At 43.9% G+C, this 13,853-nt stretch overlaps 1 protein-coding gene across 1 annotated transcript in view; it reads left to right on the forward strand.

Annotated features, from left to right (window-relative positions):
* LOC121552896 (DNA polymerase zeta catalytic subunit) overlaps positions 1 to 12,440 on the forward strand; it is an 81,536-nt gene extending 69,096 nt beyond the window's left edge. The window contains 14 exon segments of the mRNA XM_045213345.1: positions 3,376 to 3,491; positions 4,131 to 4,249; positions 4,418 to 4,536; positions 4,774 to 4,915; positions 6,375 to 6,619; positions 6,752 to 6,860; positions 6,998 to 7,204; positions 8,400 to 8,509; positions 8,601 to 8,715; positions 8,925 to 9,062; positions 9,274 to 9,464; positions 10,149 to 10,395; positions 10,898 to 11,110; positions 11,366 to 12,440. Coding sequence (XP_045069280.1) covers positions 3,376 to 3,491; positions 4,131 to 4,249; positions 4,418 to 4,536; positions 4,774 to 4,915; positions 6,375 to 6,619; positions 6,752 to 6,860; positions 6,998 to 7,204; positions 8,400 to 8,509; positions 8,601 to 8,715; positions 8,925 to 9,062; positions 9,274 to 9,464; positions 10,149 to 10,395; positions 10,898 to 11,110; positions 11,366 to 11,506 — 2,212 coding nt within the window. The 3' untranslated portion in view covers positions 11,507 to 12,440.
* Positions 12,441 to 13,853: the final 1,413 nt, after the last annotated feature.

The following is a 13,853-nucleotide window of genomic DNA, read 5'->3' on the forward strand; positions in this document are numbered from 1 at the left end:
CAAAATCCAGAAAAACGAATGTCAAAAATGTTATAAATTGATTTGCATTTGAATGAGGGAAATAAGTATTTGACCCACTCTCAATCAGAAAAATGTCTGGCTCCCAGGTGTCTTTTTATACAGGTAACAAGCTGAGATTAGGAGCACACTCTTAAAGGGAAAACATTACTTAGTACTTGGTGGCAAAACCCTTGTTGGCAATCAGAGGTCAGACGTTTCTTGTAGTTGGCCACCAGGTTTGCACTCATCTCAGGAGGGATTTTGTTCCACTCCTCTTTGCAGATCTTCTCCAAGTCATTAAGGTTTCGAGGCTGACGTTTGGCAACTCGAACCTTCCGCTCCCTCCACAGATTTTCTATGGGATTAAGGTCTGGAGACTGGCTAGGCCACTCCAGGACCTGAATGTGCTTCTTCTTGAGCTACTCCTTTGTTGCCTTGGCCGTGTGTTTTGGGTCATTGTCATGCTGGAATACCCATATACGACCCATTTTCAATGCCCTGGCTGAGGGAAGGAGGTTCTCACCCATGATGCGGTGAAGTTGTCCTGTCCCCTTAGCAGAAAACACCCCCAAAGCATAATGTTTCCACCTCCATGTTTGACGGTGGGGATGGTGTTCTTGGTCATAGGCAGCATTCCTCCTCCTCCAAACACGGTGAGTTGAGTTGATGCCAAAGAGCTCCATTTTGGTCTCATCTGACCACAACACTTTCACCCAGTTCTCCTCTGAATCATTCAGATGTTCATTGGCAAACTTCAGACGGGCCTGTATATGTGCTTTCTTGAGCAGGGGGACCTTGCGGGCGCTGCAGGATTTCAGTCCTTCACGGTGTAGTGTGTTACCAATTGTTTTCTTGGTGACTATGGTCCCAGCTGCCTTGAGATCATTGACAAGATACTCCCGTGTAGTTCTGGGCTGATTCCTCACCGTTCTCATGATCATTGCAACTCCACGAGGTGAGATCTTGCATGGAGCCCCAGGCTGAAGTAGATTGACAGGTATTTTGTGTTTCTTCCATTTGCGAATAATCGCACCAACTGTTGTCACCTTCTCACCAAGCTGCTTGGCGATGGTCTTGTAGCCCATTCCAGCCTTGTGTAGGTCTACAATCTTGTCCCTGACATCCTTGGAGAGCTCTTTGGTCTTGGCCATGGTGGAGAGTTTGGAATCTGATTTGATTGATTGCTTCTGTGGACAGGTGTCTTTTATACAGGTAACAAACTGAGATTAGGAGCACTCCCTTTAAGAGTGTGCTCCTAATCTCAGCTCGTTACCTGTATAAAAGACACCTGGGAGCCAGAGATCTTTCTGATTGAGAGGGTGTCAAAAACGTATTTCCCTCATTAAAATGCAAATAAATGTATAACATTTTTGACATGCATTTTTCTGGATTTTGTTGTTATTCTGTCTCTCACTGTTCAAATAAACCTACCATTAAGATGATAGACTGATCATTTCTTTGTCAGTGGGCAAACTTACAAAATCAGCAGGGGATCAAATACTTTTTTCCCTCACTGTATGTATATGTATGTATGTGTGTATATGTGTATATATACATATATGTGTGTGTGTGTGTGTGTGTATTAATGTGTATGTACAGTGGGGGGAAAAAAGTATTTAGTCAGCCACCAATTGTGCAAGTTTTCCCACTTAAAAAGATGAGAGAGGCCTGTAATTTTCATCATAGGTACACGTCAACTATGACAAATTTTAGAAAAAAAATCCAGAAAATCACATTGTAGGATTTTTAATGAATTTATTTGCAAATTATGGTGGAAAATAAGTATTTGGTCACCTACAAACAAGCAAGATTTCTGGCTCTCACAGACCTGTAACTTCTTCTTTAAGTGGCTCCTCTGTCCTCCACTCGTTACCTGTATTAATGGCGCCTGTTTGAACTTGTTATCAGTATAAAAGACACCTGTCCACAACCTCAAACAGTCACACTCCAAACTCCACTATGGCCAAGACCAAAGAGCTGTCAAAGGACACCAGAAACAAAATTGTAGACCTGCACCAGGCTGGGAAGACTGAATCTGCAATAGGTAAGCAGCTTGGTTTGAAGAAATCAACTGTGGGAGCAATTATTAGGAAATGGAAGACATACAAGACCACTGATAATCTCCCTCGATCTGGGGCTCCACGCAAGATCTCACCCTGTGGGGTCAAAATGATCACAAGAACGGTGAGCAAAAATCCTAGAACCACACAGGGGGACCTAGTGAATGACCTGCAGAGAGCTGGGACCAAAGTAACAAAGCCTACCATCAGTAACACACTACGCCGCCAGGGACTCAAATCCTGCAGTGCCAGACGTGTCCCCCTGCTTAAGCCAGTACATGTCCAGGCCCGTCTGAAGTTTGCTAGAGTGCATTTGGATGATCCAGAAGAGGATTGCGAGAATGTCATATGGTCAGATGAAACCAAAATATAACTTTTTGGTAAAAACTCAACTCGTTCGTTTGGAGGACAAAGAAGGCTGAGTTGCATCCAAAGAACACCATACCTACTGTGAAGCATGGGGGTGGAAACATCATGCTTTGGGGCTGTTTTTCTGCAAAGGGACCAGGACGACTGATCCATGTAAAGGAAAGAATGAATGGGGCCATGTATCGTGAGATTTTGAGTGAAAACCTCCTTCCATCAGCAAGGGCATTGAAGATGAAACGTGGCTGGGTCTTTCAGCATGACAATGATCCCAAACACACCGCCTGGGCAACAAAGGAGTGGCTTCGTAAGAAGCATTTCAAGGCCCTGGAGTGGCCTAGCCAGTCTCCAGATCTCAACCCCATAGAAAATCTTTGGAGGGAGTTGAAAGTCTGTGTTGCCCAGCGACAGCCCCAAAACATCACTGTTCTAGAGGAGATCTGCATGGAGGAATGGGCCGAAATACCAGCAACAGTGTGTGAAAACCTTGTGAAGACTTACAGAAAACGTTTGACCTGTGTCATTGCCAACAAAGGGTATATAACAAAGTATTGAGAAACATTTGTTATTGAACAAATACTTATTTTCCACCATAATTTGCAAATAAATTCATAAAAAATCCTACAATGTGATTTTCTGGAGAGAAAAAATTCTAATTTTGTCTGTCATAGTTGACGTGTACCTATGATGAAAATTACAGGCCTCTCTCATCTTTTTAAGTGGGAGAACTTGCACAATTGGTGGCTGACTAAATACTTTTTTCCCCCACTGTATGTGTGTGTGTGTGTGTGTGTGTGTGTTATATATATATATATATATATTTGTGTATTCATATTTGTTCACTTTTCTATGTAGTCTACTACTCTTTTCTATATTATTTTGGCCAGTGTTAAACATTTATAATGTGGCTTTTTCTCCTGTCATGTAAGTCCCTTTTCTGTCATGGCAGGTTTGACCCAGACATCCTGGTGGGCTACGAGGTCCAGATGCGTTCCTGGGGCTACCTCCTCCAGCGGGCATCAGCACTCAGTGTGGACCTGTGCCAGCAGCTTTCCCGGGTGCCAGGTAGGGTTGCACTGACCCTTGCCCCCTCTGCTGCAACAACACTGCTTTATCACCAATAAAAATGGTCTGATTGATGGAAGAATATGAACTTCCTCTCCTAAAGGAAACAGTGACACTTGTTAATTACACAGCTTGATATTTGTTTTGTTTATAGTTACATATTACATAGTAGTTACATATGTGGTAGGGTGACAGTGACCCTGGCTCTCTTTGCTGCCACAACACTGCTCACTCACACCTTTTAGCTCCTAAGAAACGTGTCTGATGAGAGAATAAAATAAACTCTTCCTCTCCTAAAGGAAGCCGTGGCATGTAGCTAATCCACAGTTTGAGAGCTTGTTTATTGAGTGTAGATATTTCTCTGTGATTTAGGTAAAGTCATTATAGGTGGATTATCGTGTTTCGTAGCGTGGGGTGCTTTGTTTGAAAAACTGATTCGATTAAAATACTGTGCATGTGTGTGAGTGAATTTATGCTCCACTCAGTGTATTCCAATATATTGGCGCTCATACAGAAACCTCAAGCAGGTTTCTCCCTGACATTCTGCTGCTCTATAGCCAGCCATTCTATCCAGGTCAAAGGAGAATGTGGTCTGACTGCTCCTCCATGGGTGTAATAACATCTGTCTGTTGTCCTCAGGTGACGCCAAAGAGAACCATTTCACAGCAGAGAGAGACGAGTACGGAGCAGACACCATGACAGAGATACACATCACCGGACGCATTGTCATCAACCTGTGGAGAATTATGAAGACCGAGGTAGCTGCTGCTGCTGAAGAGATTGTTAATCACTTAGAATCAATAATAAATTAGCTTTTTTCCCCCTTTTATTTTATGAATATAAACACCAGATACTTTGGTTATGAGTCTTCTCATGTTTGTTTCTTAGGTCATTTGTAAGTGTGTATTTCATTGTTTTTTTTCCAGGTGACGTTGAACAACTACAGTTTTGAGAATGTGGTCTTCCACGTCCTGCACCAGCGCTTCCCCCTGTACAGCCCCCGCACCCTGTCGGACTGGTTCGACCACAACACTGACCTGTACAGGTGGGCACCACACCATCCTCCTACTGGATACACTCACACCCACTTACCTGGCTGCTCTCTCTTTTCAATGTGCTCACATTATTACTATCGTCACAATTTTTTTGTGATGAACTCTTTATTTGTTTTGCAAACCAATTCAGTTGAAACCGAGACAAGATGATAAAACGGGTCTTTACATCTGCAGTACCTTTGATTTCCTGTATGAAGTTGACCCAGACTGTGTTGTGTGCCTGCCAGGTGGAAGATGGTGGACCACTATGTTAGCCGGGTGGGCGGCACCATGCAGCTGCTCCAGCAGCATGACATCATCGGCAGGACCAGCGAGCTGGCCAGGGTGTTTGGGATCCAGTTCTATCACGTGCTCACCAGGGGATCCCAGGTCAGGACCCACCACACGTTGGAACGTTATTGGCTGAGATGTGAATTGAATTGGCACTGTGTTGATGTAATGTTTAGCCACAGGTACAACATGGTGCTTCGTGGTTATTATAGTTGTTTTTCTATTCGTTTTTTCATTTTTTAAATTTCAAATTCAGTTTACGTTCAATTTGTTTTCAGACCTGATTTGCTAGTTTTTATTTAGTTTTAGTTGTATCAAAATATTTAATTTAGTTTTTATATTATTTCGTTTTAGTGTTAGGGACAGAAAGCAAGCGTGGGAGGCTAGGAGCCATTTGTGTTGTATAGTTTGTGTTTTTGGGGATGTCACTTCCTGCAACTGGTGGCAGTAATACATAGGTTGATTACCGGGTCAGGTCATAGTTTAGGTTAGGTTTAAATTGTAAAGCCAATCTCAATGTGACTTGGATTTAAAAGGAATAGCACAGAGACTGGTGCAAAGAAATATGGTGAAAGGAAACTCTCTTGCCCATGTTTACACCAATCCAATGCTTTTTAACTTTAGTAGTACAGATCTATCTTAATTTGAGCATTTTCACAGCAGGAAAATAATCCTGCAGCAACAAGAAATGTCAATTATAATTAATGGACATGTTTGTAGGGGTTGATCCATTTTTCGTTAGGGCAAATCAAGTCTGACATTTTTAAGTGAAAATTACAAGCGTTTTTATTTTACTTGAATACACTAAAAGTGCTGTTCTGGAAAATTCTCTGCGACAAGAGTGATTAAATTTAGATAGTATATCACTGTACACGTAAGAAGAATCAAGTTGGCTACCTAGCTGATTCCCTCCCCGTTAGTTAGCTAGTGATAGTGATGCACAAACTAGGCCTATTTGAAAAATGGCCATCTCCTGGCCGCATTTACCCGCCAGATTCAGTTAGCTTGAAATCCCCCCAAAAGCTTGAAAACCCCATTAGATAAAATGAAAATAATAATTACTAAAACTGAACCCATTTCTTGACTGTTTTATTTTAGTTAGCTTTGGAGTTCAGGAAGAGTTTGTCAGCCTCCCACTGTGAAAGACTAGAAGGTGTCTGTCTGTTACTGGGATCTAGGAATTGGTGATTGTCCAGTGGATGGTCAGAACAAGTACTACATACCACAAATTAGAGGAAAGATGATCAAGGGGAACAAGGAAACATTATATAAAGACTGAGCTAAACCAGATGGAGAGGAGTTGTCAGGGATCAGTCTAATGAGAAAGTCAGATGAGATACGTGGTCCTCTGTAGCTCAGCTGGTAGAGCACGGCGCTTGTAACGCCAAGGTAGTGGGTTCGATCCCCGGGACCACCCATACACAAAAATGTATGCACGCATGACTGTAAGTCGCTTTGGATAAAAGCGTCTGCTAAATGGCATATTATTATTATTATTATTATTAGATATCTCACTGTACTCTGCCCTCTCTCCCTGTCCTCTCTCTTCTACCTGTAGTACCGTGTGGAGTCCATGATGCTGCGTGTGGCCAAGCCCATGAACTACATCCCCGTTACGCCCAGCATGCAACAGAGAGCCCAGCAGAGGGCGCCGCAGTGCATCCCGCTGGTCATGGAGCCTGAGTCGCGCTTCTACAGCAACTCTGTGGTGGTGCTGGACTTCCAGTCGCTCTACCCCTCCATCGTCATCGCCTACAACTACTGCTACTCTACCTGCCTGGGCCACGTGGAGAGCATGGGAACGTAAGGGACAACGCCTGGATAGAGAGAGAGAGACACCACGCATGCGTACACTACACACATGTTCTTATCATTCTGATAGGTTGAGATGTGAGTCAAGGTACAGAGACCAACCACTGTGAGTTGATGTTTCAGGCCTGATGAGTTTAAGTTTGGCTGCACCTCCCTGAGGGTCCCCCCTGAGCTCCTTTACCAACTCCGCAATGACATCACCGTCTCTCCCAACGGCATCGCCTTTGTCAAGGTACAACTAGTCCTCTGATACCGTTATGTGATTAGCATTAACTTTTTTTCCTGAAATGGGCGGACTTTGATAGAACAAGCAACAAACTATCATGGATCTTCTAAGACTAACTGTGTGTCTGTGTCCTCTCCGTCCAGCCCACGGTGAGGAAGGGGGTCCTGCCCAGCATGTTGGAGGAGATCCTGAACACGCGGTTCATGGTAAAGCGTTCCATGAAGACCTACAAGCAGGACAAGGCCTTGATGAGGCTGCTGGACGCCAGGCAGCTGGGACTCAAGCTCATCGCCAACGTCACCTTCGGCTATGCCGCCGCCAACTACTCTGGACGCATGCCCAGCGTAGAGGTGAGGGCCTGGGGTTCACACACACACACACTGTCGGTCTGTCACACTCACCAAAATCTTTACGTCTGCCTGTTAACTGTTTGTCTGCTGTTGTGATTCTATGTGATTTGTGTTTGTAACGTATGAGCTGTGAAAATAATTTCCTCCTGAAAAGGACAATATACACAGTTTATTAGGTACACCCACCTAGTACCCCCCCCCCTTGGCTCCAGAACAGCCTGAATTCTTCGTGGCATAGAAACGTAGCTCAATTGGTATCAAGGGACCTAACATGTGCCAGGAAAACATTCCCCACACCATTACAACACCGCCACCAGCCTGTACTGTTGACACCAGGCAGGATGGAGCCATGGACTCATGATGCTTACGCCAAATCCTGACTCTGCCATCAGCATGATGCAACAGGAACCATGATATGTCGGACCAGGCTACGTTTTTCCACTCCTCAATTGTCCAGTGTTGGGGATTGTGTCCCCACTGGAGCCGCTTCTTTTTGTTTTTAGCTGATAGGAGTGGAACCCGGTGTGGTCGTTTGCAGCAATAGCCCAAACGTGACAGGATCTATGAGTTGTGTGTTCCAAGACGCCGTTCTGCACAACACTGTTGTACTGCACTGTTATTTGCCTGTTTGTGGCCCGCCTGTTAGCTTGCACGAGTCTTGCCATTCTCCTTCGACCTCTCATCAACAAGCTGTTTTCGCCCACATGACTGCCGCTGACTGGATGTTATTTGTTTGTCGTACCGTTCTCGGTACACCCTAGACACTGTCGTGTGTGAAAAGCCCAGAAGGCCGGACGTTTCTGAGATACTGGAACTGACGCGCCTGACACCGATGATCATACCACCATACCACCATACCACGCTCAAAGACACTTAGCTCACTAATTTTGCCCATTTTAATGTTCAATCGAACAGTAACTGAATGCCTCGATGCCTGTCTGCCTGCTTTATATAGCAAGCCCCTGCAGCGTGACTCACTGTCTGTAGGTGCAAACCATTTTTGTGAACGGGGTGATGTACCTAATAAACTGGCCTCTGAGTGTATACGTAATCAATCAATCAAAATCACTGTTACTAAAGTCAACATGATACAGTTTCTATTCCCCCCCCCCATCACTTGTTAGCTGGGTTTGTATTAACCTTAACCATGAAGAAAAAGCTTTCAGCAATCTGTCCCTGTATGGTGTCTATATAGGTTGGTGACAGTATTGTCCACAAGGCCAGGGAGACCCTGGAGAGAGCCATCAAGCTGGTCAACGACACCAAGAAATGGGGAGCCCACGTTGTGTACGGTGACACAGACAGGTAAGGGATGAGCTTTAGAGAATGAATCATTAGATATTGAATCCTATGGTTTTCTGTGACTATTTTCTTACTCTCTGCTTGTCTCTTTTAGTATGTTTGTCCTGCTAAAGGGAGCAACTAAAGAGCAGGCCTTCAAGATCGGCAACGAAATCGCCGAGGCAGTGACTGCTACCAACCCTAAACCTATCAAGCTGAAGTTTGAGAAGGTACAGTCTCTGTTCAGTATGAAGTGTCTAGACTAGAAGTGAGTCTATTTACAGTGTGTTTTATTCAATCAACAGCCCACATGTTCTACTACTCAGTGTGAATTAGGTTGAGTTGACATTTGTGTGTATGTGGTATTTGTTTGAGTCCGTCTGTCTGTGCATTAATTACAGAACCATTAGTTGAATCCTTTGTGTGTGTGTGATCCCAGGTGTACCTGCCGTGCATGCTCCAGACAAAGAAGCGCTACGTGGGCTACATGTATGAGAGCTTGGACCAGAAGGACCCCGTGTTCGATGCCAAGGGGATCGAAACAGTGCGCCGAGACGGATGCCCTGCTGTTTCCAAGGTAACGGCAACATTTTACAATTTCTGCCTGCTCTCTTGCTCTGTCTACACCATTCAGTCACGCCAGATTTATATTAGTAGCCTGTGCTCAGACTACTACACAGATAGGAATCGGAGAAAGTCCTTGCCTGAACATGTTCTATACTAGCACAGTCAGCCTGGTCGATGTATAGAATATAGACTGGTGTGTGTGACCTCCCCCGTCTCCCTAGATTTTGGAACGTTCCATCAAGCTGCTGTTTGAGACGCGGGACATCAGCCAGGTGAAACAGTTTGTGCTGCGTCAGTGTGGGAAGGTGCTGGAGGCCAAGGCCAGCATGCAGGACCTGACCTTCGCTAAGGAGTACAGGGGCATGAACTCCTACCGTCCCGGGGCCTGTGTCCCTGCTCTGGAGCTCACCAGGTACACCAACAACACACCGCTTGAGGGGAGGGTGGTCATAGTGTGTGTTGATGATATGACACTGTAACAGTAGCATCTTTGAGAAATCTTGTGTGGGCATGTGTGTTCATGTGTGTGGACAATATGGCAGTGTCTGAATGTCAATGTTTCTTTGAGAAAGCTATTTTGTTTCTGTGGAGTAGCCAGTGGATGTGGGCCGACGTGTGTGAGAGAGAGACCTCCCTCCCTCTCATCTGCCTGCTTTTTCTTTGTGAAGCCACTTACTGATTTCCCAGAATGCCCATTGTCTGCCTGCACTACAACCGGCCTAGCTCAGTGTACTGTACCTGAGACAGTTGCTTAGCAACCCAGCTCTAATGGGTGGAAAAATCCGATTTCAGATGGTTAAAGGGGGGAATATTCAGTGTGATTCATAAAGATTAACTATGACAATTTATTATAGTCATTAATCTTGCAGCAGTACAAAAACAAGGAATCAAATGCATCATGTTTAATTCAGATATTTTCCCTTTTGAAGAAAATTATACAAATATGTGATCATTTAAAATCTGAATACTGTATGTGTGGTCCTACACCACGCATATGGATATAACTGCACATATTTGGGGTGCTAGATAAGCAGGAACCAGCCATTCCTTTACTGTGTCCTGACACCCCCATGTCCTCTCACTCTGACCCCCCCAGGCGTATGATGGCCTATGACCGGCGCCTGGAGCCGCGGGTGGGCGAGCGGGTGCCCTACGTGATCGTGTACGGAACGCCCGGCGTGCCCCTCATCCAGCTGGTGCGGCGGCCCCTGGATGTGCTGCAGGACCCAGGCCTGCGCCTCAACGCCACCTATTACATCACCAAGCAGATCCTGCCCCCGCTGCAGCGCATCTTCCAGCTCATCGGCGTGGACGTGCTCAGCTGGTACCAGGAGATCCCCAGGGTGAGGCTATGAAAGAGGGGTGCAGCTGAAGGGGTGGACCATCTGCTCCAATAGTTAGTTACAGGGATTCATTAAACGATTGATCTATGACATTTGATGTTTGTTGACACGCACAGACCACTGAAGCAGCGATAATGATTTTGAAAGCTTTGTCCAGACTGTAGTGCAGACAGAGAATAAAAGAAAAAAGGGCTACATGTCAGGAATCGAATGAGACTCATCCAATCTCATTGTGCCCAAGTCATTGTTAGAGGCACTGCCTTTTTGAGATGCCGACGATGCCATCTAGTGGTGAGTTGTGTATAGGACATGCACATTTCATACTGTTGTCTTGTTAGCCTGCTTAAAGGACAAGGGGGCATAGCTCTTAGAGGATAAAAGTGTCTGCCCTGTCAAATAGTGAATGACAGTCTTGATGATTAAAAACTACATTTATGTGATTTGATGACCACTTTTCTATTATAATCCAGCCCATGGCTCTAAATATGTCCTCTGTGTTCAGGTCCAGAAGGCATCATGCTCCACAGTGGCCAGAGGGGAGGTGGGGAGGAAGGGGACCATCTCCCAGTACTTCACCACGCTGCACTGTCCTGTGTGTGACGAGCTCACCCAGCTAGGGGTGTGTGTCAGCTGCCGGGCCGAGCCCCAACGAGTGGCCGTCACTCTCAACCAGGACATGCGGCTGTGGGAGAGCCAGCAAGACCAGCTGCTAAAGGTTAGAAGTCGAGGGGCAGGACATCATTGGGAAGCTACCACAGGCTGCTGATATGTTAGAGATCATGCTGAATAGTCTCCAAGCACTTTCTTCATTTGAGTTTCCTACAAATATATTTAGAGTAGATAGAGCTAAGCTTAGAATTTTATTTTTAGCACTGTCATCATGTAATATTACAGGGATAGGTCACTCAAACTGGTTGGTAAAGTTCTGTAGATACGCCATTAACCAAGCTCCTGTTTTCCTTTGGTCCAGATGTGTAGGAACTGCAGCGGCAGTGCGGAGCGGCAGGTTCCGTGTGTGTCTCTAGACTGTCCTGTGCTCTACAAGCTGTCCCGGGTCAACAGACAGCTCTCCAAGGTGCCCTACCTCCGACAGCTCCTGGAGCAGTTCTGATTATGAACAGCTTCTGGCCCACTGCTCTGCGAAGCCCAGCACAGTGCACTGCTACTCTGGTGCTAAACCAACGCTGTCTCATCCAGCTCAGTGTTTCCCTGTCTTTTCCTTTAAATGGTGCTTTGATTAAACCCTGTTGGGTTTTTGTTCTCATTCTCACTCACTGTCTTCACTAGCTGCTATTGGTTGGTTGTGCGTGAAGCTGATGTTTTTTCTTCAAATGGTCTCGTCTGTATCACAACGATGGCATTACCTCTGAATCATTTTATTCAGTATGCGCTGTAGTAATTTGTAAATGCAAGACTTGAAAGTCTGAAGGTATTTCTAAGGAGCTGCCGACTACATGAATATTGACTAAAGAAACCACTGTTTAATTTCATTTCCCTTTTTATATAAAATACCATTTTGTAAGTAGTTATTGTACAGTGCCCATCTGAATTATCTCTGTGCATCAGCATTAAAAAAGGAAAGCTCTAATCAGTGGACAAATCAACTAGCTAGTTTCTATGCATTCTGTTTGTGTGCCATGGTAATATTTCTTTTAGCCTCGATTGAATTTATGTCCATTTTGGCAAAGCATTATCCTTATACTCCAAGACACTGATGCCTATCAAAAGAGGATGGGGAGTATTCATTTCAGTTTTTACTTCTGGGACTGTTGCAATACTGTATTTTGATAATTTATGGCAAGCATATATTATTTCCTTACGCATATTTGTTTTGTACACATTTCTAATGCTTTCTCCATGTTAAAACAGCATGTCATCTAACCATGTCAAGATGGATTCTATTATTTCCCAAACAACTATACACAGGATCTGTATAAATGTAAAAAGAAAAATGAAGGACATTTTTTTGTTCGTTTTTAATGGACATTGCTGTGGGTGGAGGTTGAAGATTGATTTAATAAAACTCAATGTATTAGTCTTTATTAGTATTTTGTCATGGTTGTGATTTCTTGTTTTAAAAGAACAATTCAGAGAGATTGATCAAGTTATTAACACAAAGATCACATCTGAATGAAAAACGACTACTGATCACAGCACAACACAACACTTTAAAATATATTTTTTTTTACAAAAGTGCAGGAAACAAACTTGATTCAAAGGTCTGACAAAATCAAATAATTCATAATCAGGCCACATTGGTGGCTAAATTCCTCTCTTTAACTGAAGATAATTCACATATTACTAAATATGAATATGACAAAGAAAATGACGTCGTCTAAAGGAACCTACTTTCAGTGTTACATTAGTGATTCTTCACTACCAGCAACCGTTTGTAAGAGGTCTAAATGTTTACATTTCCCCTAAAACATACAGCCTCATAACGTAGTAGACATAAGCTGTGGGGTAAGTCACATTACACTGTAAATCTGTAGTATCAAACATTCTGGGCTCAATTCAATCCGTTTCGCGGAAGGTCAGCGTTACGTCGTGATTAAATAGAGCCCTTACATGTGAGTGTTAAGCTAAAGACGCAAATGACAATCACAGACATTAACAAACAAGTTTCTCTCGAGACGGAGACATGGCTCTTCTAGAATACAATAAGTATTATATATTTATATAGTACCAGTCAAAGGTTTGGACACACCTACTCATTCCAAGGTTTTTCTTTATTTTTACTATTTTCTACATTATAGAATAGTGAAGACATCAAAACTATGAAATAACACATATGGAATCATGTAGTAACCAAAAAAGTGTTAAACAAATCAAAATATATTTTATATCTAAGATTCTTCAAATAGCCACCCTTTGCCTTGATTACAGCTTTGCACACTCTTGGCATTCTCTCAACTAGCTTCATGAGGTAGTCACCTGGAATGCATTTCAATTAACAGGTGTGCTTCTTAAAAGTTAATTTGTGGAATTTCTTCCCTTCTTAATGCGTTTGAGCCAATCAGTTGTGTTGTGACAAGGTAGGAGGGGGGGGGGGGTTATACAGAAGATAGCCCTATTTGGTGAAAAACCAAGTCCATATTATGGCAAGAACAGCTCAAATAAGCAAAGAGAAATGACAGTCCATTACTTTAAGACAAGGTCAGTCAATAAGGAACATTTCAAGAACTTTGAGAGTTTCTTCAAGTGCAGTCGCAAAACCCATCAAGCGCTATGATGAAACTGGCTCATGAGGACCGCCACAGGAATGGAAGACCCAGAGTTATCTGTGCTGCAGAGGATAAGTTCATTAGAGTTACCAGCCTCAGAAATTGCAGCCCAAATAAATGCTTCACAGAGTTCAAGTAACAGACACATCTCAACATCAACTGTTCAGAGGGGACTGTGTGAATCAGGCCTTCATGGTCAAATTGCTGCAAAGAAACCACTACTAAAAGGACACC

This window comes from Coregonus clupeaformis, unplaced genomic scaffold, assembly GCF_020615455.1.
Source record: "Coregonus clupeaformis isolate EN_2021a unplaced genomic scaffold, ASM2061545v1 scaf0101, whole genome shotgun sequence".
Taxonomy (NCBI): Eukaryota; Metazoa; Chordata; class Actinopteri; order Salmoniformes; family Salmonidae; genus Coregonus; species Coregonus clupeaformis.